Source organism: Nomascus leucogenys, chromosome 12 (genome assembly GCF_006542625.1).
Source record: "Nomascus leucogenys isolate Asia chromosome 12, Asia_NLE_v1, whole genome shotgun sequence".
NCBI lineage: Eukaryota > Metazoa > Chordata > Mammalia > Primates > Hylobatidae > Nomascus > Nomascus leucogenys.
The window spans coordinates 41945934-41970310 of record NC_044392.1 but is presented as its reverse complement, the minus strand read 5'-3'; the positions used below and the strand labels follow the sequence as shown (position 1 = coordinate 41970310).

General features: G+C 36.6%; 1 protein-coding gene across 1 annotated transcript in view; it reads left to right on the top strand.

Annotated features, from left to right (window-relative positions):
- LOC100582113 (putative olfactory receptor 10J6) overlaps positions 1-24377 on the top strand; it is a 143694-nt gene that overhangs the window by 53267 nt on the left and 66050 nt on the right. Inside the window, exon 2 of the mRNA XM_012511000.2 lies at positions 11493-11498. Coding sequence (XP_012366454.2) covers positions 11493-11498 — 6 coding nt within the window. The remainder of the gene's footprint in view (positions 1-11492; positions 11499-24377) is intronic.

The window sequence follows — 24377 nt, the reverse complement described above, 5'->3', positions numbered from 1 at the left end:
ACTGTTGTCTTCTTCTTTGAGGTAATACAGCCATGTGAACTCCAGGCAGTTTCCTTGACTGGTCTGGGGGTCTTTGCAGACTGCAGAGTTCTCCAGCAGCAAAGACTGCAGCAAGTGTCCATGGCTTTAATTGGAGCAGCTGGGGGTCTCCCATTCACTTTTTCCCAGTAGGAAGAGTCCATCCTGATTCTAAGCTGATCCTAATTGGGTAGATGGGGTGGCAAAGACAGGGTATTTTATTGCCTTTTTAATGTAGCCATACCAAATCTCCATGCTCCACAGGGTTTCCGTCACTCCCCTGTTTTACTCAAGCACTCTCCTTCAGATACTCTAGTTGAAATGTGATTGTTTATTGTTTTAGTCCTTTTTTGTGCAGAGACAAGCATTAGGCAGCACTAACCAGCCATCCTGCTGATGTCACTCCCTTCTATTTCCTTCCCTAGAAATTCTCAATGTGAGGATTTCATTACAACGCCTTTTGTGAAGGCTTTACCTCTATCCAGCTTAAGAATTTCTCAATCAATGCAAAGGGCAAAAACAAAAAACAAGCCTCTTCCCTTTAACTGTACAACCTAGTAGATCCACATCTCTTCCATTTACACTGACCTGTTGGACAAAATGTGATCATATGGCTATATCTAATTATGGGAACTGTTGTTTTTAGGGTTTCCAAGTGAGATATTGGTGGATCACTAAGAGTCTCTTACACATTCACTAAACCAGTGATGGTTCTTAATGTAGGCTGTCCACACACTGATGAATGTGCAAAATGATTCATTGGACTGGGAAGAAAATACTTAACATTTTATTTATTTGTACCTATAACATAATAAAAATAAGGTTTACAGATATGTAATGTGCATATTGGCAACGATACACTCAGTGCCTATTTGAGATGGATTCATTTCACATACAGTACACATGCTTTCCTGAGTGTCAATCTATGGCCCAGGACCATTAACAGTAGGGACCCTCACACATTATGCACTTTCAGCATATTGAATATTAAAACAAAAATAATGTACATGTATCTGTCTACATAAGTTTACAGATGATCTTATCTAGTTTTTATTACATTAACTATCATAAAAGGAATGAGGGGCTTAAAAAGATTCCTGTGAGAAATTGCAAATTGAAGAGAATCTTCATAAAGCAAGCACAAGCAAACAACCAAAAAGTGGAAGTCCTATTACTTTTCCTGCTGGAACAATCTCTTTATTGGCTACATTATGAGCTGAAACAATTACACATTTACTTCCGTTATTATTAATGATGAACTTTGCCTTGATGATACATAGCGATGTAAGAGACTAGCTAAAATTGATAAAAAATTAATATTATATATTTAAAATTTAACTCAACTATTTAAAGCTCTATTTTTGTGTTTTTAAATGCACAGATTAGTATAATAAACTATGTATAACTTACAAATAAATGAATTTATGACTAAGAGATGAATTCAAAAAATTGTAAAGAATTGTGAATGTTAAAAAAAAGTTTGAAGACCACTGCACTACACCCACCCCAGCCTCTGTCTTAGGAATGTAATGAGAGTTATGTTATAAAACTGCCAGCTTCCTTCAATAGGGAAAATGGTTATGACATGTGTCTTTTCCCTCTTCTTGAGGAAAGGGAAAGGAGCTGGTATTCAATAGAAAATAAAGAAGAAGAGGTATTAGAGAAGAGAGTGATGGAAAAAAAATCAATCTTTCACCACAGGAAGAACATATAAGATTATATTTCAAGTTAAGGTAAATGAGCAAAGACAAGTCAGTTCCTGGTTAAGATACTGGGTAAAAAAGAAAAGACCACCAAAAGAACAAGGGTGAGGCTGTCTGCACCAGAGAACTGACTTACGGACTGTACAAACATTAGAAGGGCCCTTCTTTTTCTGTTGATGGATCCCTGCATGTGCTGAAGGCTGAGCTGCATTATAAGCTCAGCTCCACTAGCTGGGGGAAAGAACACCTTTGCTACAATCCTGCTCCGTATTAGCCTTTCTGGGAATGCTGTCTTCCAGTTAGCCCAGTAAACCAGAGAGAGCTGTCTTTCTCTCCAGGGAGCCACGTGGGCCACAGCTTATCTCTTCTCCCGCCTGGATCCTCCAGAGTTTTTTCCAGGGGCAGGGGAAGTTTGCATGAGACATACTGATGCTCTCAGGTTTTGTCCTCTCTTGGGAACTTTGTAGACTTCATGTCACCAGCCCCCTCCACTGGAAGCACTAAGTTTCTCCTTGTCCTAGGTGCTGAGGGTTCTCAAGAGAGGTAGAGCCCTTTGTTTTTCTGAGCCAGAGGAGCGAGATTTCCAGCTATGAAAGAAAGCAAAAACTCTATTCCTAATGATGTTAGTAGCTGGGGCCTTCTCCATACCTCCTAGTTTCTGAACTCTCTGTGCTGCTGAAAAACAAAGACAATGCAAAGTCAGGTCCTAGTTCATCTAAAGAGACCAATGCTTCTCTTACATCATTTCTACAATAAAATGATGTCAATAAGAACAGTTTCTTCTCAGTCCACTCCATATTCTCAGCCTTCAGCAAGACAAACACCATGCACTGACATATGAGGCATAATGTTCCTTCTCCCCAAATCAGACAAATGTTAGAAAAGAATTGCAGTGAATTAGAAAAAAGAGAATGAAATCTAAGACCACTATCCTATTCTCTGGCCTCTTCCCCTCCCTTGCATGCAGCCATGTATTCAAAGATAATTTCATCCTGTATCTTAAAAATTCCATTGCTCACCACAGGCAGTTTCACCCTTTAAGTTCTTTCTTACATTTTACAAATTCAAGCTACCTGACTCCTCTGTTCAGTCATTTTAGGCTCTGAAGGGGCTTTTATCAAATAAAACCTAGTATTAAAAAATGAAATAGGAGCTGGAATGTCCGGGCTGACATTATTCTTTCCAAAATATCACTGATGGATAGAATTATTTCTCCAATAATGCAGCCAACTTCGTGCAGTTAAGAGGAATGTCTTTTTATAGAAATTCTCTATTTCTATCTCCTGCCCACACTTCTCCAAGGACAGTTCTACTTCAACCCCCAGGGAAAACCTCCCTTTCTGGGATAGAAAGTTAATTCTTCCTTGTTAGAGACCCTCAGAACAAGCATTTGAGCAAATCAACCACATCCACATACAGAATTAAGCCTTATAAGGGCCAAATGCTCTACCCCTAAAAGAGATTCTAGAGCAGTGAAAAGTAACTTTAAAATTTCATTGATCAGTAAAATTTCCCATTTTTAAAATTTTGCCAAGTAATTTTTTAAAAATCTGTCATTATTACTGCCTTATTAAATTAACAATATTTTATATCACCAAACTGCCAAGGCATAATTGTAGGGACATTTCTTTAATTTAGTGTTTCATTTAAATAGGTTTATCATTATTTTTCAAAAATTTACCATATTGCCCTTTTTTGTTTTGTTTTGTTTTTTTCCCTCAAGCTAGGGAAAAATAGTGGAAATTTGACAAATACAAGTCTTTGTGCTAACTATTGGGCTAGAGGAGAGTAGCAGAGAGCAAGCAGCTTCCAGGAGAAGTTTATTCTGTTACGTGTTGAAGGTGAAAGACAGGGAAAAGAAGCTGACATGATCATTCTGGGCTCGAAGGACACATTTTTACAGGCTTTTAACCCATAAGATGTAAACTTTTTTTATTATACTTTAGTTCTAGGGTACATGTGCACAACGTGCAGGTTTGATACATAGGTATACATGTGCCATTTTGAAGATGAGACTATGTCTTGCAATTCTTCAGATTCCCATGGTGTCAAAGAAAGTGTGGGCAGTACAAACGTAATAATGTTTTTATTTTATTAGGTATTGCTTGCTTTAATTGATTTTTACAATTTGTCTCACTTATTCAATACTTAACATACATTTATTTGCACACTTATTTTTCTTCTGTTGTGCAATCTTGTGTACTTTAACTAAAAATTAAGCCCCTAAAAATCGATAACTTTATTTTTTATATAGTTGTGTAGCAGATATAAACCTCAGTCTATGAATATATGGATATAATAAAATTTACTTTTTCTTTCTTTTTTTTTTTTTTTTTTTTTGAGACAGAGTCTCGCTCTGTCACCCAGGCTGCAGTGTAGTGGCTCGAACTCGGCTCACTGCAACCTCCACCTCCCGGATTCGAGCAATTCTCCTGCCTCAGCCTCCTGAGCAGCTGGGATTACAGGCTCCTGCCACCACACCCAGCTAATTTTTGTATCTTTAGTAGAGACGGGGTTTCACCATGTTGGTCAGGCTGGTCTCGAACCCCTGACCTCGTGATCCACCTGTCTCGGCCTCCCAAAGTGCTGGGATTACAGGCGTGAGCCATTGCGCCTGGCCTAAAATTTACTTTTTCTGTATTTTGGCCTATATTTTTCCTTTTTTATCGATACACATAGTAATACATATTTATGGGGGTACATGGGATATTTTAATAACTACTATGTGTAATGGTCAAATTAGGGTAATTGGGATATTTATCACCTCAAACATTTATCATTTCTTTGTGTTGGGAACATTCGAAGTTTCTTTGCTAGCTATTTAAAAATATACAATAAATTCTTGTCACCCTGATGAGTTAACAAACACTAGAATTTATTCCTTCTAATGGTATTTTTGTATCCATTCACCAATCTCTCTTCATTCTCCCCTCTCTCCAAGCCTTTCCAGCCGCTGATCATCACCATTCTACTTACTATCTCCATGATATCATATATTTTTAGTTCCCACGTATGAGTGAGAACGTGTGATATTTGTCTTTCTGTGCCTGTCTTACTTCCTCTAACATAATATCTTCCAGATTCATCCATGTTGTCACAAATGACAGTATTTCATTTTTATGGCTAAACTGTAGTCCATTATGTATATACCCTACATTTTCTTTATCCATTCATCCATAGATGAACATGTAGGTTAATTCCACATCTTGAGTATTGTGAATAGTGCTGCAATAAACATGGAAGTGTAGATATTTCTTCAATATACTGAATTCCTTTTTTTAATACTCAGCTGAGTATATACTCAGCAGCAAAATTGCTAGATCATATGGTAGTTTCTATTTTTAGTTTTATGAGGAACTTCTATATTGCTTTTCATACTTGCAGTACTAATTTACTTTTCTACCAACAGCATATGAACATTCCACTTTCTACACATCCTCACTGGTATCATTATTTTCGGTCTTTTTGTTAATAGCCATTTTAACTGGCTATATCATTTTAACTGGTCATTTCATTGTGGTTTTGATTGCTTTTTCCTGATGATTAGTGATATTGCGCATTTAAAATATATATTTTGGTCATTTGCATGTTTTCTTTTGATAAATGTATATTCAGGTCTTCCTCCCCCTTTTAAATCAGATTATTTGGGATTATTTTTGCAATTGCGGTGTTTGAGTCTCTTGTTTCTTTTCTCTTGCTGCTTTTAGGACCCTCTCTTTGTCCTTGACCTTTGAGAGTTCGAGTGTTATATGCCTTGGAGTATCATTTTTGAGTTTAAGCTGCCTGGTGATCTTTGACATCCTTGTGCTTGGATCTCTATATGTTTCTCTAGGCTTGGAGTTTCTCCATTATTATTTCTTTGATTGAACATTCTACCACTATCTCTTTCTCCACCCCCTTTTTAAGGCCAATGACACTTAGATTATTTTTGAGGCTATTTTTTAGATCTCACAAGCATTTTTTATTTTTTTCTTTCTTCTCCTCTGATTGTATGCTTTCAAATAGCCTGTCTTTGAACTCTTTTTTCTCCTTGATCAATTCCGTTGTTGGGATACTCTGATGCATTTTTTAGTTTGCCAACTGTATTTTTCAGCTCCAGGATATTTGGGTGTTTTTTTAAATTATTATTTCAATCAAGAGATTTTTAAATTTATCTCATAAATTTCTAAATTGTTTTCCTGTTTTCTTAAAGTTTATTGAGCTTCCTCAAAACCACGATTTTGAATTCACTTTCTGAGAGATCACACATTATCACATTGTCTTCACTCCAGGATGTCACTGGTGACTTCTTTAGAACATTTGTTGAGGTTATATTTCCCTGAATGTTCTTGATGCAGGTGAACATTCATCAGTGCCTATTGTTCTAGTTCTTACAAAGGTGCTTTCTTGTGTGAATAGTTGTTCAGATGATTTTACTAAGGGAGGACAACTGCTCAAGGATTCTACTCAACCATCTTCTCCAACCCCCTTCTCCAAACCTGATCTATTTTTTTTTGAGCCTCTATCCCATTGAGCTTTGAAAAAATATAGCCTCACTTTACTAGGGATTCCCCTTCTGTTCCCTAAGTTGTACCAGTTTTTCAGTCTTGTGAATATTCAACAGCACAACACTCCTATAGGAGTGGCCCTATAGGAACTGGGTCATCTGTCCACACAGGTAATCAACTGAAAGATGTCCATTATCTCTATCAGCTTCCTTTTCAGATCCAGTAGTTCTCTCTGCTGCTTTCATGCCACACCTGGGACATGAAATTATAGTGGAAGTATTTGACACAATTATTAGAAGCTGATAGAATAGGTAAATCAAAACTTGTATGGAGACAAAAAGTTTAAACAACTCATTAATGAACGATTGAATTTATATATACAGGTATATAGATATAGATGTCACTACTCACCAACTGCAGAATACACACTCTTTTCAAGTGCATACAAAACATTTCTTAAACTTGACTATGTGCTAGGTCATAAAGGAATTCTCAAAAAATTTCAAAGAATTAAAATCATGTAGTGTGTATTTTCTGACTTATAATTAAGCCACAAACCCAAATCTGTTAAAAAATTATTTTTGAAATTTAAAATATATTTTTAACAACCAGCGGGTGAGAAATAAATCTCAGTGGAAATTAAAAAATAATTTATCTGAATGATAATAAAGATAAGCCATGTAAAAACTTGTCAAATATTGCTACAGCAGTGATTATAGAGAAGTATACAGCTTTAAATGCACATCTTAGAAAAGAATATAAACATCAATCAATATAGCATTTGTAACTTAAATCAAACTAAGTATCTACAATTCAGTAAATTAAGGCAAGAATTTGTCAAATAGAAAAGAAGAATAAACTAGAGAAGATCAATAAAGCAAAAAGTTTGTAATTTGGAGAAACCAATGAAGTTAATATTCCCCTACCTAGACAGATCAAGAGATAAAGAAAGCAAACACAAAAAACAAATATCATTAACCTATGGGCATGTGAAATCATAAGAAGATATTACAGATAACTTTATATCAAATATTTGAAAAGTTTTAGATAAAATAAACCTAAAAATATAACTCATAAAATCAAACACAAAAAAACTGAGAATCTAAATAAACATATTAAAGGAATTGAATTTATACTTTTAAATCTTTGTATAAAGACAACACCTAGATCAGATCAGATGATCGCTGTTAAGCACCAATCTTACAAAAATTGCTCCAGAGAATAAAAATGAGGGAACTTTCCCCAATTTATTTAGTAAAAGCATAGCCTGATAGCAAAATCTGACAAGGACCGTAGTAGTATTTAAACCTGGTTATTCATCGCAATTGTGTTGGATTTACTCCAAGGATTAAAGCTGGGGTTAACATTTTAAAATCAATACGTTTATTTCACCACAACTACAAAAATAAGAAAAGCATGTCATCATCTCAATCAATGTGGAAAAAGACTTTCATGAAATTCAGCATCCATTCATAATGAAACTCTTAGCAAACTAATCCCAGAAAAAATGCTGCCAATACATTTTAGAGCAGAGATTTGTTTAGTCACATCATTCTGGCTATTCAAAATGTATTTTCGGTTACTCTTTAATTCTCTGCTCCTCAGGGTAATAAAGAACTGATCAATGAAGATCTTAATAACTATACACAAAGCCCTCTGTTTAGGAAAAAAAAAATCATTTTACAAGCTCAACAAAGCATTTAAAAATTAAATTTTGCAGGCAACTTGAAACATAAGCAATGCAAAAGAAGTAGCAGAAACATAAGGAAAGTAAGCTAATAATGATCCAATTCAAATGCCAGTCATATTTATTTCTGAGTTCTTGGATGGGGCTTGGTGATAAAAAACATTTTACTCTGGAGTTCAGAAGTGAACTCTTTTCCACTGCTTAGAATATTAGGATGGCAGATGTATATCACATATACACACACACACACGAAAGAATCTCCGATAGCCAGATTACTTCCACAGAGAACTGGTCCTTGTGGAACCCATTTCCATAGAAATCCTACTCGTGTCCCAGGACTGTCTTGGAATGAGCCCACAAAATATCCCTGCTATTGACCTTGCCTCACCATGCCTTTCTATTGACCCAGAGTCCAGCAATGCCTCAGGAGGACTCCTAAAGCTAGTAACAGTGAGCGCTAGGGTGGTTAAATCTTCAATGATTTGGAAAGCAACATTTTAACCCCACTGTACAAACTGTATTCTTTAATTCTCAACTTAACTAGAACTAATTCACTGTTTGTACCAGGTTTTACAGAAATGGAGCCTGCAGGTAAGTGTGAAGCTAAAGAAGGCTCAAGAACAAAGTAAATGTCTGCAGAAGTTTCTCTAGCTGTAGAACGAAGCTCACATAGTAAGTAATATATTCTCTAAGAAACAAGAACTCATTCTTATGTATGCCCAAGAAAGAGAAAAGAAGAAAAATATTTACCCAACAAAATGTTAGGTAAGAAAAAAGCAGATTGAACCCTTGTATTAGCAGTTTTATTTTCCCACTTTTCCCACATGCCCTCCAGCCCACCCCACTACCTCTCCTATATGTCCGAGCAAAGTCCAATGCCAGCAGCAAGTGTGAGCAGGCTACACAACACCCTCACAAAGTGCTAAGTGTCTCACTAGTTAGGCAGCTCACTAGCTGCCACACAGCTCAGACCATTTACAGTTTACCTATATAGGGTAGGAGGTGGAGGGTGTTGAAGAGAATCAATAATTTGTGAATGATTTTTCACTTCTTCACATATCTATGTGTCTGAGTCTGAGCTTCAGAAAGGTAGAAAGAGAATGACCTTTGGCTGATAAATCAGTGATAGTTAATTATTAAAACTACCAGTTACTGTTTGCCTCCCAACCTTTGTGGCCCAGATTCCAGTAATGAGAAGATCCAGAAGCATCTGAAAGTATTCATGTCAATGAACAGCCAAAGTAGAGAAAAGATGTATACAGCCAACATCTTCATGCCCCAGGAGCCCAAGTTTGGAGATCTTTGTTTCATTCTCAAAGGACAGCTCTACTTATCCTTCCAATGATCACTGCCAAGTTCTCTTTAGCCATGGTAAAGTCTCCATTAACTCTGGCCTTGTGGTCTGAAGGACAAATCCTTAGAGTATGTATGTTCACTTTTCTCATATTGATTAGAATAGTAGTTCCCAGAACAATGACAATGTGCTCCATCTTCCTCCCTCTCTCCCTCCCTCCCTCCCTCCCTTCCTTCCTCCCTTCCTCCCTTCCCTTCCTTCCCTTCCTTCCTCCTTCTTTCCCCCTTCCTTCCTTCCCTCCTTTCTTCCTTCCTTCCTTCCTTCCTTCCTTCCTTCCTTCCTTCCTTCCTACCTTCCTACCTTCCTTCCTTGTGCTTTTTGAATACTCACTATGAGCATTGCACAGGCCCAACCTTATTCAGCACCCTCACTTTCAGCAGATTGCATCACCTTCTCTTTTATAGAGATCTAAGGAGTCTTTCCACTCAGAACCCAAAACCCCATAGTGTAACCCTCTCTCTCTGGCCTAATATCCTCTGGAAAAAATGTGTCCCTATTGCTGCACAAATTCTGGAGCTAAGGACAAACACCATCACAAATAATTCCTGTTTCACATGATACAGTCTGAAGAGGATGTGGAAAGTGCTGATAGTTAATGCCATGGAGTGCGTGTCATTTAGGGAAAAACAATCACTCAGCTGCTGATTTTGGAAATATTATTCTCTATAATCTTAACTTTAATCATTTAAGTTTAACCTGGTTCCTTTCTATTCTCAAGTTTAAAACCTTGCTATTATAAACTAATAAAGGTTTATCAGTGTCTACCTAAACCAATAAAGGTTTATCCATGTCTACCTAGTACAATTTACATTTGATAGGTATGCAGCATATTTCTTAAACAGATATCTCCTCAGTGCAACCATATTTTATTTTCTAATAAAAATTTTTTACATTTAAAAATAAAAAATATATATCTATCATTATTACTGTAATCCTGTGACTAAAGTCACAGTGGTTCTTAGTTAGAGATTATTGTTTCCTCCTCTTCTCAATACATCAGAATTCCTTCCACTATTGTCATGAGAATTTGGAATTGTAGTAAAAATTTGGAGGTCAATCGCAGTAGATTCCTAGAAAAATATTTTATAACTCTCAAAATTCAACAGTAAGAAAGCAAACAATCTAATTGAAAATAGGCAAAAAATACATTAATACTATGGAATATTGATCAGCAATATAAATGAATGAACTATTGATATATGCAAAACTTGGATGGCGCTTACATTGAATTTATTCTTCTTCATCTAGCTTTTTAAGATAGAAAGATAGATCACTGATTTTATCCCATTCCTCTAATCTTATATAAAAATGCAATGCTATGATTTCTCCCTAAGCTCTACTTTAACAGCATCATGACAATTTTTTAAATTTTCATTTAATTTAAAATACTCTCTAAACTTTCTTTTGATTTCTTCTCTGACTCATGGGTTATTTAAAAGTGTGGTGTTTAATTTTTAAACACTCAGGTATTTTATACATATATTTATGTTATAGTAGAAGATACTCTGTATTATTATACTCCTTTTTAATGTATTTTAAAGGTTTTTAGACTTATTTTAAATTCCAGCAAATGGTTTCTCTTGACTATTGTCCCATGAACACTTGAAAGGAATGTATATTCTGCCACTTTAAAATGAAGTGCTTTATAAACAACAAAGAACTCAAGTTAGCTAAAACTGTAGGTCTCCTTTTTTTATTCTTCAACATTTTCCTTCCTTTTCAATTCTTTTTTTTTTCTTTAATTTTATTGATTTTATGTCTACTTGTTACAACAATTATTGAGGGAGAAGTATTAAACTATCAATATAGCACAATATAATTGTGAGCTTGTCAATTTTTCCTTTCAATTTTATCAGTTTCTGTTTTATTTATTTTGAAACTCTGATATTAAGTGCATAGATATGTTATATTGTTATGTCTTCTTCATTCTTGATGTCTTTTATCATTTTGGAATGATAATATCTATGATAATATTCTTGTCATACTACTCCTATTTATCCATGATAATGTTCTTTATTCTGGAGTCTACTTTGTCTGATATATCATATGAAACTTATGATGCTTACTGTTTTGCATGGCATACATTTTCCATCCATTTACTTTTATCTATTTGGTATTTATATTTAAAGTGCACTTAACATCATACAAGAGGTACTGCTTTTTTAATTCAGTTTGGCAAACTTTGACTTCTAATTGAGATGTTTAGTCTACTAGGTTGAATTGCTAATATGGTTGGGTTTAAGTCTCCCGTATGGCTATTTATTTTATATTTTATTTATTTGTTTTTCTTGTAGTCCTCCTTTCCTGCTTTGTTTTGCATTAATCATGTATTTTTAGTGTTACATTGTACCTGTTAGATTGGCTTTTTCAGCTCCTCCATCTCCTCTTCCTCCTCCCTATTTTTCTTCATCGTTGATCTATGATTTATATTATGGGCATTTAAGTTTCCAAAGTCTATCCTTAATTCACATTATATCATTTAAACATAATACAAGAAAATTAAACAGTTTGATGCCACTTACTCATTCCTTTTCTTTGTGCTGTTTGTAATTCATTTTATTTCTACATATGTCATAAACCCTGCAGTTCACCGTTAAGTATAATTATGGCTTATTTTAAAGGACAACAAATTGCACAAATCTAAAACAAATCACTCATTGTGCTTATGATAATAGCTAGCAGTTGAGAAGATTCTTTCCTATTTCTAGGTTGCCAGAAGTTTTTTCGTGAATGAAGGCTAAATTTTGCCAATTTTTTTTCCTGAATCAATTTTCAGTTATTCACATGACTTTTCCTATATACAGCAAATTGTATTAACTGATTTTTAAATGTTAAACCAACCTTTTATTCCTGGGGTAAATTTTACTTGTTTATATGACCCATTTTAATTATTGTTGGGTTTTATTTACTAGCATTTTGTTAAAGAGCTTTGCATCTGTATTTATGAGGGAGGTTTTTCTTTAGTTTTTCTTTTTTTATGTTGTGCATGAAGACTTTGTCTGATTTTGATATCAGAATAAAGCTGGCCTTATAACACTAAATGGAAAGGATTTTCACTTCCTCTCTAGTCAGAAAGTTTGTGATGACTTAGTACATGTTCTTCCTTAAATCTTTTATAGAATTTACTACTGATGTCATTGAGCCTGGCACATTCTTTGTGGGAAAATTTAATTTAATTTAATTAATTTAATAGATATATGGCCATTCAGATTTTCCATTTCTTATATTTTCTTGAGTAAAATTTGATCACCTGTGACTTTTGAAGAATCATCCACTTCTTAAAAGTGGTGGAATTTATTGGCACAAGTTCTTCATAATATTCCTGTTTTAATCTTCTTATATGTACAGAATTTATGGTTAGAGTCCCTCATTAATTATGTCTTCCTCTCTGTCTTGGCTTATCTAACTATAAGTTTATCACATTTATTTATTTATTTATTTTATTTATTTTTGTTATACTTTAAGTTTCAGGGTACTTTTTTTTAAACTTTTGGGTTTTTTTATTTTTGTTTGCTTTTCATTTCATTGATTTCAGTTCTCCTCTCTGTTATCTTATTCTATCCAATTTGGCTTCAATTTTCTCTTTCTTTTAGCCTCTTAAAATGCTTAATCATTGAATTTGGACATTTCTTATTTACCATTATAAGCCTTAGAAACTACAAATTTCTGTCTAAGAACTGCTTGATGTTTTTTCTACAAATCACTAAAGCACAGTTTATTGTTTTCCAATCTTTTCTCTCTGTGTGCTCCTTGTTTCTATTGCTTTGTCTTCAATTTAAATGACGTTTTCTTCTGCAGGTTCTAGTCTGCTACTAATCTTATCCAGTGAAATTTTTATTGCAGATATTTTCTTTGATTTCTAGAAGTTACATTTGGTTCTTTTATATCACTCATTCCTCTCCTTATTACATCCATATTTCCTCTTAACCTTAAACAAATTTGTACTATTTGTAATTGTTTTAGCATCCCTGTCTGCTAACCCCATCATCTTTTTCATTTTTCTTTCTCTTTTTTTTAACTGACTTTTCTTCTGATTATAGGTGATGTACTTCTGCTTCGTCATAGATCTAGTAGTTTTTTAGTGAATGTTGGAGATTTTTAATTTTATGTGTGGACAGCTGCATTTTTTTCTTGTGTATTTTAAAAGAGTATTGAACTGTGTTCTGTTAGGTATTTGAGTTACTTGTAATTAAGCTTGACCTTATTGAACTTTCTTCGTAAGTTTGATATGGCATTTCGCATTACCGATTACTTCAGTGTTACAGTAGCCCTACCACTAAGGTGTGGCCTTATTGAGATCTCAGTTGAGGCCCCACAGTATTCAGTTAAGCATCTCTACTCTAGCTGGTTACAACATCCCCCAGCCCAGTGTAAACTTAATAATCTCTGTTTAGCGCATGTCTTCCCATAATTCTTCTCTGCCAGCCTTATGGTATCTGGCCCAGTGTACACATAGTTTAGTATTCTGTTACAGACACGAGGGATGCTTATGCAAATTTCTGTAACTCTTATTTTGTGCAGCTTCCTATTTTCTCATTCCCTGCCTCATAATTTCCACTTATAATGCCAGTGTGATCCACCTGGCAGGTTTCTTTAGTATAGGCTGACTTCACCAACACCAAATTCCTGCAACATGGTCAGCTTCACCAATATCCAGCTTTTGCAGTACACAGTAATTAATAGCACCAAGTTTCCCTCAACATCCCTCTTTGCATGGTGGAGTGCCTCTAGTAAGACATATTCTTCTGAATAACTTTCCCCAGTACATTAGAGAGCATTTTTTTTTTGCAAAATTTCAAAAGTATAGATCCCATCAAGTTCTCTCTGAATGGCACATTGCAGCATCTTAATTGCAACATCGCAGCCATACAGTGGATCAATGCTGAGACAGGGTCTCACTCTGTCACCCAGGCTGGAGTGCAGTGGCACAATTACAGATTCAGTGCAGCCTCAACATCCTGGGTTTCAAGTGATCCTCCCACCTCAGCCTCCTGAGTAGCTGACAGGCACATGCCACCATGCCTAGCTAGTTTTTGTATTCTTTGTAAAGATAGGGTTTCACCATGTTGCCCAGGCTGGTCTCAAACTCCTGGGCTCAAGAGATCCACCCACTTGTGCTTCCCAAAGTGCTGGGATTACAGACATGAACCACTATGCCAGACTGTACCCTCTCTAATAAAGTCTGGGTATAAGCCCTGATGCAGGAAGGGTTGCCTCTGGGTGCATGTCAGCTTTTTAATGTTTATCTTTATTAAATTTTCCTTAATGCACACATGAAGTTTCTGGATAAAAGATGATTTCTCGATAAAAGTTGATTTCTTACCATGTTCAATGTACAATCAATAGCCAAAATGACATTTCAGTATTAGTCTCTCCACACCCAAAATCCTGCATAATAAGACCCAAATAGAAAAAAAATTGATACACAAGTGACAGAATTACTGTCTATGCAAGAGATGAAGAAACATGAGTGTCCTCCATTTATAAAGGGGAAAAATCATTTTTATCCCCCCTTTCTGAATCTCCTTGGAACTGAATAGGAAAAGTCCTTACTCTAACTCTTTGGTTTTTATATCAATTTCTCCAAGAGGAAGATAAACCCAGTGTCTATGGCTTTTACAACCTAGATGTTTCTTCATGGCGCTGGGGTTCTCCCCATTTGGGATGTAAACAACTAGGGAGATAATGCTTTAATTTTTGTGCCTAACCCAAAATTACTATTTGGCTCTTGAGATGATAAGGTTTACAGTATGGAAGCAATTAGCTCCACCATTAGGGAAACCAATGTTTACAGATTTAATACTCAGTGTATCTAAAAAACAAAATGTTTCTAGAGGAAATGAAAGCAAACATTCTCTATTCTTATAATGTATACATTCCCATGTCTCTGAAGACTGAGGTTTTCGTAAGAATGCTAAAAAATCCGTGGAAAATTTGTTTTCTCACACTACTCTATCTTAACCCTAGGGGTAGTGACTGTTACTTATATCTGCTATTCCTATATTCTTTAGAATTATTTTTGCTAATTACTATCAAATACTTCATTACTCAAGTTCCCTCTTGTACTTAGTAATTCATTAAACTCCCTATTCAAATCACTGTGTGTTTTTTCTCCTAATTGGACCCTGACTTATACAGTGTGAGAACTTGCCCTCTTATTCATGCATCTTCATTCCTAAGGCCTCTAAAGTATGTGTTACCTTCCCTTTGACTGATCCAATTTGTTTAACTTTATCAATATAAGTTAATAAGTGTGATGTTCTATGAAATTTTATGACAAACAACATTTTTGTGATCTATATTATGATGGAGGGCAGCAGAATTATCATAGCCCTAAGGCAAAACTGTGAAAGTATACTATTGGTCCTGCCAGGTAAAAGCAACTGCTTCTGGTTCTCCTTAAAGTTAACGTGGAGAAATAGTCACTATTTCAATAGCTACATACCAAGTGCCAGGTGCTATGTTCGTTTGCTGCAATAGAGATACTATATCTGGAGGAGCAACTGCAATTAGTGTGACAAGCTGATTAAGTGTACAGTAGTCCAGAGTCTTTCTCTAATTTACATCTAACTTTTTCACAGACCAAACTGTGAGGATTAAAGAGGGACATGATGGGTATAACCAACCCTGCTTCTTTTAGGTCTTTTAAGATGCCATTAATCTCTACAATTCCCATAGTAATGCAGAATTGCTTCATATGTACTATGTTAGTAGGAAAAGGAAGTTCTAGGGGCTTCTACTTAATACTTCCTATTATAATGGCCCTCATGCCATGGGTCAGGGAACCACTTTGAGTATTCTGCCAGTTGCTATGTATGTCTATTCTAATTATACGTTCAGGAATTGAAGAAGTAGCCACAGGGTAGGTCCTTGAACCAACTTACCAGAAAGTATGTCAGACCAGAGCTAACACTACTTCTATCATGTGACTTAAGTTAATACAACAGAGCATCATGGTCTCTCAACCAGTTTCTAGACCTATCATAATTCACAGAACCATGGCCCTCAATTGAAAGGGAGTTCAAGTCTTCTTGGGGAAGTATCACTGATGCAAGCACACACTGTAAATCTTCCACCAAAACTTCCCCCAGAAGGATCTGTGGCCGTATACTAGAGGTATATACATATACTCCATTGAGAAGTAGAAAATACTCAGACATTTCAGAATAACTTGACCTTGTCCCTGAATTAATGCTAATATCTCAAAACCCAAAATGCTACTGTGGCCCACCAAGCAAAATGAAGGCTTACAATGGTCACATGAGCAAAATGGCATGTTCTGTAGATGCCAGTTAGCTTCTTTCCCCAGACACTTCAGTGCTTATACAAAGGTCTGATGAACAAAGTGGCCATGTTAGCAGGGACAGAGACTACACATGGATTTAACAATATGGGCTTCCCCTTACCAAGGCTGACCCAGCTAACACTGCTGTTGAGCACATAATTTGTTGAGAACAGAGAAAAATAGTAAACCCTAACTATAACACCATGCCTGTGAAAAATGGCCTCATAGCAGGTTGATTATTTGAACATCTTTTATAATGGAAGGGGAAGAAATTTGCCTTTGCTGGAATAGACTTGTATACTAGACATGGATTTGCTTTCCCTGCCTGTAATGCTTCTGGCAGCACCACTATCTGTGGGTGCACAGAATGCCTTAAACACCTTCATGGCATTCCCCACAGCATTGCATCTGCTCAAGGAACTAATTCAACAATAAAGGAGGTACAGCAATGGGTTCATGTCCATGGAATAAACTTGTCTTACCACGTGCTTTATTGTCCAAAAATAGCTTATGTACTTGAAAAATGAATGGCATACTAAAGACTTACTTAGAATACTAGTTGGGAAATATCTTGAAATTATAGAGTTCTGTTTTATAGAATGTAGTGTATGTTTTGAATCATACTGTTATATAGTACTGTTCCCCCATCACAGCTAAAATTCAAGGGGTCAGGAGTTAAAGGGTGGAAGTGGGAAGGATTTCTTTTATTCCTATTACTACGCCTAATAATTCACTTACAGAGTTTTTTATCCTGTCTCAGCAACCTTGAACTCTGCTGGTTTTAGCACCCCTGGGGAAAATACTTCTACCAGAAAACATATACAATAGTCCATTTAATTGGAAGATGAGACTGCCATCTGGCCATTAGTGGTTCCATATGTCACCGAACCTACAGGCAATCTCCTGTTACAATTAATTCATTATATTAAATTTTCATTGTTCAAATTACTATGTGATTTCTGTCTCAAGAATGGACTATGGCTGATATACTGGTTTTCTTAACTATAAGCATTCAAACTATAATTTCTATGTAATGGTTTAGCTGAATTTCACAAGATTTAATACTTTTTGTCTTCATTTCTATTCAACTTATAATATTGTCTGATGTCCCTTATGATTTCTTCTTTAATCCATCAGTTATTTAGCTGTGTGTTGTTTAATTTCTAAATGTTTAAGAATTTTTTTATATTTTTTTGTTTTATTACTAACTGAATTTCATTATGATCAGAGAAAGTCTGTACTATTTTAATTTTTGTAAGTTTATTGAGTCATTGTATGATTCATCACATGTTCTCTCTTGATTCCATAAGCACTTGAAATGACAGTATGTTCTGTTTTTGGTTAGCATGTCCTTAGATATCAATAGGTCAAATCGATAGCAACTGTGAAACAGATGTTGTATATTCTTATTTTATGTCTACTTGTTAAATCAATTGATAAAAGAAGAGGGCTAAAATTCCAATTAGAATTGTGAGTTTGTCTGTTTCTCTTTTGATTTCTTCTAGCTTTTGCTTTATTTATTTTGAAGTTCTGTTATTAGGAGCAGGAGCATTTAAGTTTGGTATGTCTTACTGATGAATTAGACCTTTATCATAATGAAATCATTTTCTCATCTATGGTTATATTTATTGTCTTTATGTCTACTTTGTCTGCTAATGGTTTAGAAATAAAGCTGAAAAACGTTTTCAGGTAGGTGGAAATTCAAATAATGTCTACACTACCAAAAATGCTATAGAAAGTTCTGGAATGTATAACCACTCTAGTATAGAGTTTGCATACTATATCTTTCTCCATACTTTTTTCAATATATCTGCATATTTTTCTGTTTGTCTTCTAAAATAGAGTATACTTGGGGTTTGCTTGTTTTTATCTACTCTGGTAAAATACAATGACTGCCTTTTCACAGACATGTTCAATATACTTAGGTTAAACATAATTACATATATTGTTGGATTTAAGTCTACCATTTTTCTAATATTTAGGAGATGAGATCTCACTCTGTTGCCCAGGCTGGAGATCAATGGCATCATCACAGCTCACTGCAGCCCCAAATTCCCAAACTCAAGCAATCCTCCCACTTCAGCCTCCCAATAAGCTGGAACTACAAGCACACACCACCATGCCCTGACATTTCTAAAAAAAATTTTCTTAGAGATAGGGGTCTCACTATATTGCCCAGGCTGATCATAAACTCCTGGCCTGAAGTGATCCTACTGTCTCGGCCTCCTGAGTAGTTGGGATTACAGGCATGAGTCTCCACACCCAGCTTTTGCTAATTTTTCTATTTGTCCTATCCTTCACTTGTTCCTCTATTTCTCACTGCTTTCCTCTTTTGGATCAAACAAATTTTTTACTATTCTGTTTTATTTATCTATTGTCTTCTTAGCCATAATTCTTTGCATTATTCTAATTGCTGCTCTGAGGAATAACATGCATTCATGAATCATAACAATTTTTCTTAGAGCTAAATTGTACCACTTTTATTAAACAAAAGCGTTTCATAAAAGCATATTTACATTTTTCTTTTCCTTTGTGTTATAGTTGCCATAAGTATGATGTCAGCACACATTATAAACATTATAAATCCTACAATAATATTTCATAATATTTTTCTTTAAATAATACATTATTTAAAACAATTGAGAAAAAAAGATATTCCTTTATATTTACCCACATATTTGCCATTTTCTTTTTTTTAAATTTTATTATTATTATACTTTAAGTTTTAGGGTACGTGTGCACAACGTGCATGTTTGTTACATATGTATACATGTGCCATGTTGGTGTGCTGCACCCATTAACTCGTCATTTAGCATTAGGTATATCTCCTAATGCTATTCCTCCCCCTCCCCCCACCCCACAACAGTCCCTGGTGTGTGATCTTCCACTTCCTGTGTTCATCTGTTCTCATTGTTCAGCTCCCACCTATGAGTGAGAACATGCGGTGTTTGGTTTTTTGCCCTTGCGATAGTTTGCTGAGAATGATGGTTTCCAGCTTCATCCATGTCCCCACAAAGGACATGAACTCATCATTTTTTATGGCTGCATAGTATTCCATGGTGTATATGTGCCACATTTTCTTAATGCAGTCTATCATTGTTGGACATTTAGGTTGGTTCCAACTCTTTGCTATTGTGAATAGTGCCGCAATAAACATACGTGTGCATGTGTCTTTATAGCAGCATGATTTATAATCCTTTGGGTATATACCCAGTAATGGGATGGCTGGGTCAAGTGGTATTTCTAGCTCTAGATCCCTGAGGAATCGCCACACTGACTTCCACAATGGTTGAACTAGTTTACAGTCCCACCAATGGTATAAAAGTGTTCCTATTTCTCCACATCCTCTCCAGCACCTGTTGTTTCCTGACTTTTTAATGACGGTCATTCTAACTGGTGTGAGATGGTATCTCACTGTGGTTTTGATTTGCATTTCTCTGATGGCCAGTGATGATGAGCATTTTTTCATGTGTTTTGTGGCTGCATAAATGTCTTCTTTTGAGAAGTGTCTGTTCATATCTTTCGCCCACTTTTTGATGGGGTTGTTTGTTTTTTTCTTGTAAATTTGTTGGAGTTCATTGTAGATTCTGGATATTAGCCCTTTGTCAGATGTGTAGGTTGTGAAAATTTTCTCCCATTCTGTAGGTTGCCTGTTCACTCTGATGGTAGTTTCTTTTGCTGTGCAGAAGCTCTTTAGTTTAATTAGATCCCATTTGTCAATTTTGGCTTTTGTTGCCATTGCTTTTGGTGTTTTAGACATGAAGTCCTTGCCCATGCCTATGACCTGAATGGTATTGCCTAGGTTTTCTTCTAGGATTTTTATGGTTTTAGGTCTAACATTCAAGTCTTTAATGAATCTTGAATTAATTTTTGTATAAGGTGTAAGGAAGGGATCCAGTTTCAGCTTTCTACATATGGCCAGCCAGTTTTCCCAGCACCATGTATTAAATAGGGAATCCTTTCCCCATTGCTTGTTTTTGTCAGGTTTGTCAAAGATCAGATAGTTGTAGATATGCGGCATTATTTCTGAGGGCTCTGTTCTGTTCCATTGATCTATATCTCTGTTTTGGTAACAGTACCACGCTGTTTTGGTTACTGTAGCCTTGTAGTATAGTTTGAAGTCAGGTAGTGTGATGCCTCCAGCTTTGTTCTTTTGGCTTAGGATTGACTTGGTGATGCAGGCTCTTTTTTGGTTCCATATGAACTTTAAAGTAGTTTTTTCCAATTCTGTGAAGAAAGTCATTGGTAGCTTGATGGGGATGGCATTGAATCCATAAATTACCTTGGGCAGTATGGCCATTTTCACGATATTGATTCTTCCTACCCATGAGCATGGAATGTTCTTCCATTTGTTTGTATCCTCTTTTATTTCATTGAGCAATGGTTTGTAGTTCTCCTTGAAGAGGTCCTTCACATCCCTTGTAAGTTAGATTCCTAGGTATTTTTCTCTTTGAAGCAATTGTGAATGGGAGTTCACTCATGATTTGGCTCTCTGTTTGTCTGTTATTGGTGTATAGGAATGCTTGTGATTTTTGTACATTGATTTTGTATCCTGAGACTTTGCTGAAGTTGCTTATCAGCTTGAGGAGATTTTGGGCTGAGACAATGGGGTTTTCTAGATATACAACAAGTCATCTGCAAACAGGGACAATTTGACTTTCTCTTTTCCCAATTGAATACCCTTTATTTCCTTCTCCTGCCTGATTGCCCTGGCCAGAACTTCCAACACTATGTTGAATAGGAGTGGTGAGAGAGGGCATCCCTGTCTTGTGCCAGTTTTCAAAGGGAATGCTTCCAGTTTTTGCCCATTCAGTATGATATTGGCTGTGGGTTTGTCATAGATAGCTCTTATTATTTTGAGATACATCCCATCAATACTTAATTTATTGAGAGTTTTTAGCATGAAGAGTTGTTGAATTTTGTCAAAGGCCTTTTCTGCATCTATTGAGATAATCATGTGGTTTTTGTCTTTGGTTCTGTTTATATGCTGGATTATATTCATTGATTTGTGTATGTTGAACCAGCCTTGCATCCCAGGGATGAAGCCCACTTGATCATGGTGGATAAGCTTTTTGATGTGCTGCTGGATTCGGTTTGCCAGTATTTTATTGAGGATTTTTGCATCAATGTTCATCAAGGATATTGGTCTAAAATTCTCTTTTTTGGTTGTGTCTCTGCCCGGCTTTGGTATCAGGATGATGCTGGCCTCATAAAATGAGTTAGGGGGGATTCCCTCTTTTTCTATTGATTGGAATAATTTCAGAAGGAATGGTACCAGCTCCTCTTTGTACCTCTGATAGAATTCAGCTGTGAATCCATCTGGTCCTGGACTTTTTTTGGTTGGTAAGCTACTGCTTATTGCCTCAATTTCAGAGCCTGTTATTGGTCTATTCAGAGATTCAATTCCTGGGAATCCTTGTTAACTTTCTGTCTCATTCATCTGTCTAATGTTGACAGTGGGGTGTTAAAGTCTCCCACTATTATTGTGTGGGAGTCTAAGTCTCTTTGTAGGTCACTAAGGACTTGCTTTACGAATCTGGGTGCTCCTGTGTTGGGTGCATATATATTTAGGATAGTTGGTTCTTCTTATTGAATTGATCCTTTTACCATTATGTAATGGCCTTGTCTCTTTTGTTCTTTGTTGGTTTAAAGTCTGTTTTCTCAGAGACTAGGATTGCAACCCCTGCCTTTTTTTGTTTTCCATTTGCTTGGTAGATCTTCCTCCATCCCTTCATTTTGAGCCTGTGTGTGTCTTTGCACATGAGATGGGTTTCCTGAATACAGCACACTGATGGGTCTTGACTCTTTATCCAATTTGCCAGTCTGTGTCTTTTAATTGGAGAATTTACCCCATTTACATTTAAAGTTAATATTGTTATGTGTGAATTTGATCCTGACATTATGATGTTAACTGGTTATTTTGCTCGTTAGTTGATGCAGTTTCTTCCTAGCCTTGATGGTCTTTACAATTTGGCATGTTTTTGCAGTGGCTGGTACCGGTTTTTCCTTTCCATGTTGAGTGCTTCCTTCAGGAGCTCTTTTAGGTCAGGCCTGGTGGTGACAAAATCTCTCATCATTTGCTTGTCTGTATTTTATTTCTCCTTCACTTATGAAGCTTGATTTGGCTGGATATGAGATTCTGGGTTGAAAATTCTTTTCTTTAAGAATGTTGAATATTGGTCCCCACTCTCTTCTGGCTTGTAGAGTTTCTGCTGAGAGATCCACTGTTAGTCTGATGTGCTTCCCTTTGTGGGTAACCCGACCCTTCTCTCTGGCTGCCCTTAACATTTTTTCCTTCATTTCAACTTCAGTGAATCTGACAATTATGTATCTTGGAGTTGCTCTTCTCGAGGAGTATCTTTGTAGCGTCCTCTGTATTTCCTGAATTTGAATGTTGGCCTGCCTTGCTAGATTGGGGAAGTTCTCCTGGATAGTATCCTGCAGAGTGTTTTCCACCTTGGTTCCATTCTCCCCATCACTTTCAGGTACACCAATCAGACGTAGATTTGGTCTTTTCACATAGTCCCATATTTCTTGGAGGATTTGTTCATTTCTTTTTATTCTTTTTTCTCTAAACTTCTCTTCTTGATTCATTTCATCCATTTCGTCTTCCATCACTGATACCCTTTCTTCCTGTTGATCGCATCTGCTACTGAGGCTTCTGCATTCATCAAGTAGCTCTCGTGCCTTGGTTTTCAGCTCCATCAGGTCCTTTAAGGACTTCTCTGCATTGGTTATGCTGGTTATCCATTCGTCTAATTTTTTTTCAAAGCTTTTAACTTCTTTGCCATTGGTTCGAATTTCCTCCTGTAGCTCAGAGTAGTTTGGTCGTCTGAAGCCTTCTTCTCTCAACTCGTCAAAGTCATTCTCCATCCAGCTTTGTTTCGTTGCTGGTGAGGAGCTGCCTTCCTTTGGAGGAGGAGGCGCTCTGATTTTTTAGAGTTTCCAGTTTTTCTGCTCTGTTTTTTTCCCATCTTTGTGGTTTTATCTACCTTTGGTCTTTGATGATGGTGATGTACAGATGGGTTTTTGGTGTGGATGTCCTTTCTGTTTGTTGGTTTTCCTTCTAACAGACAGGACCCTCAGCTGCAGGTCTGTTGGAGTTTGTTAGAGGTCCACTCCAGACCCTCTTTGCCTGGGTATCAGCAGCGGTGGCTGCAGAACAGCGGATATTAGTGTACTGCAGATGCTGCTGCCTGGTTGTTCCTCTGGAAGTTTTGTCTCAGAGGAGTACCCAGCCATGTAAGGTGTCAGTCCGCCCCTACTTGTGGGTGCCTCCCGGTTAAGCTACTCGGGGGTCAGGGACCCACTTGAGAAGGCAGTCTGCCCATTCTCAGATCTCAAGCTGCATGCTGGGAGAATCACTACTCTCTTCAAAGCTGTCAGAGAGGGACATTTAAGTCTGCAGAGGTTACTGCTGTCTTTTTGTTTGTCTGTGCCCTGCCCCCAGAGTTGGAGCCTACAGAGGCAGGCAGGCCTCCTTGAGCTGTGGTGGGCTCCACCCAGTTCGAGCTTCCCAGCTGCTTGGTTTACCTAATCAAACAACTAACTCAGCAATGGCAGGCGCCCCTCCCCCACCCTCTCTGCCACCCTGCAGTTTGATCTCGGGCTGCTGTGCTAGCAATGAGCGAGACTCCGTGGGCATAGGACCCTCTGAGCCAGGTGCAGGATATAATCTCCTGGTATGCCATTTTTTAACCCCGTTGGAAAAGCGCACTATTAGGGTGGGAGTGACCTGATTTTCCAGGTGCCGTCTGTCACCACTTTCTTTGACTAGGAAAGGGAATTCCTTGACCCCTTGCGCTTCGCGGGTGAGGCGATGCCTTGCCGTGCTTTGTCTCAT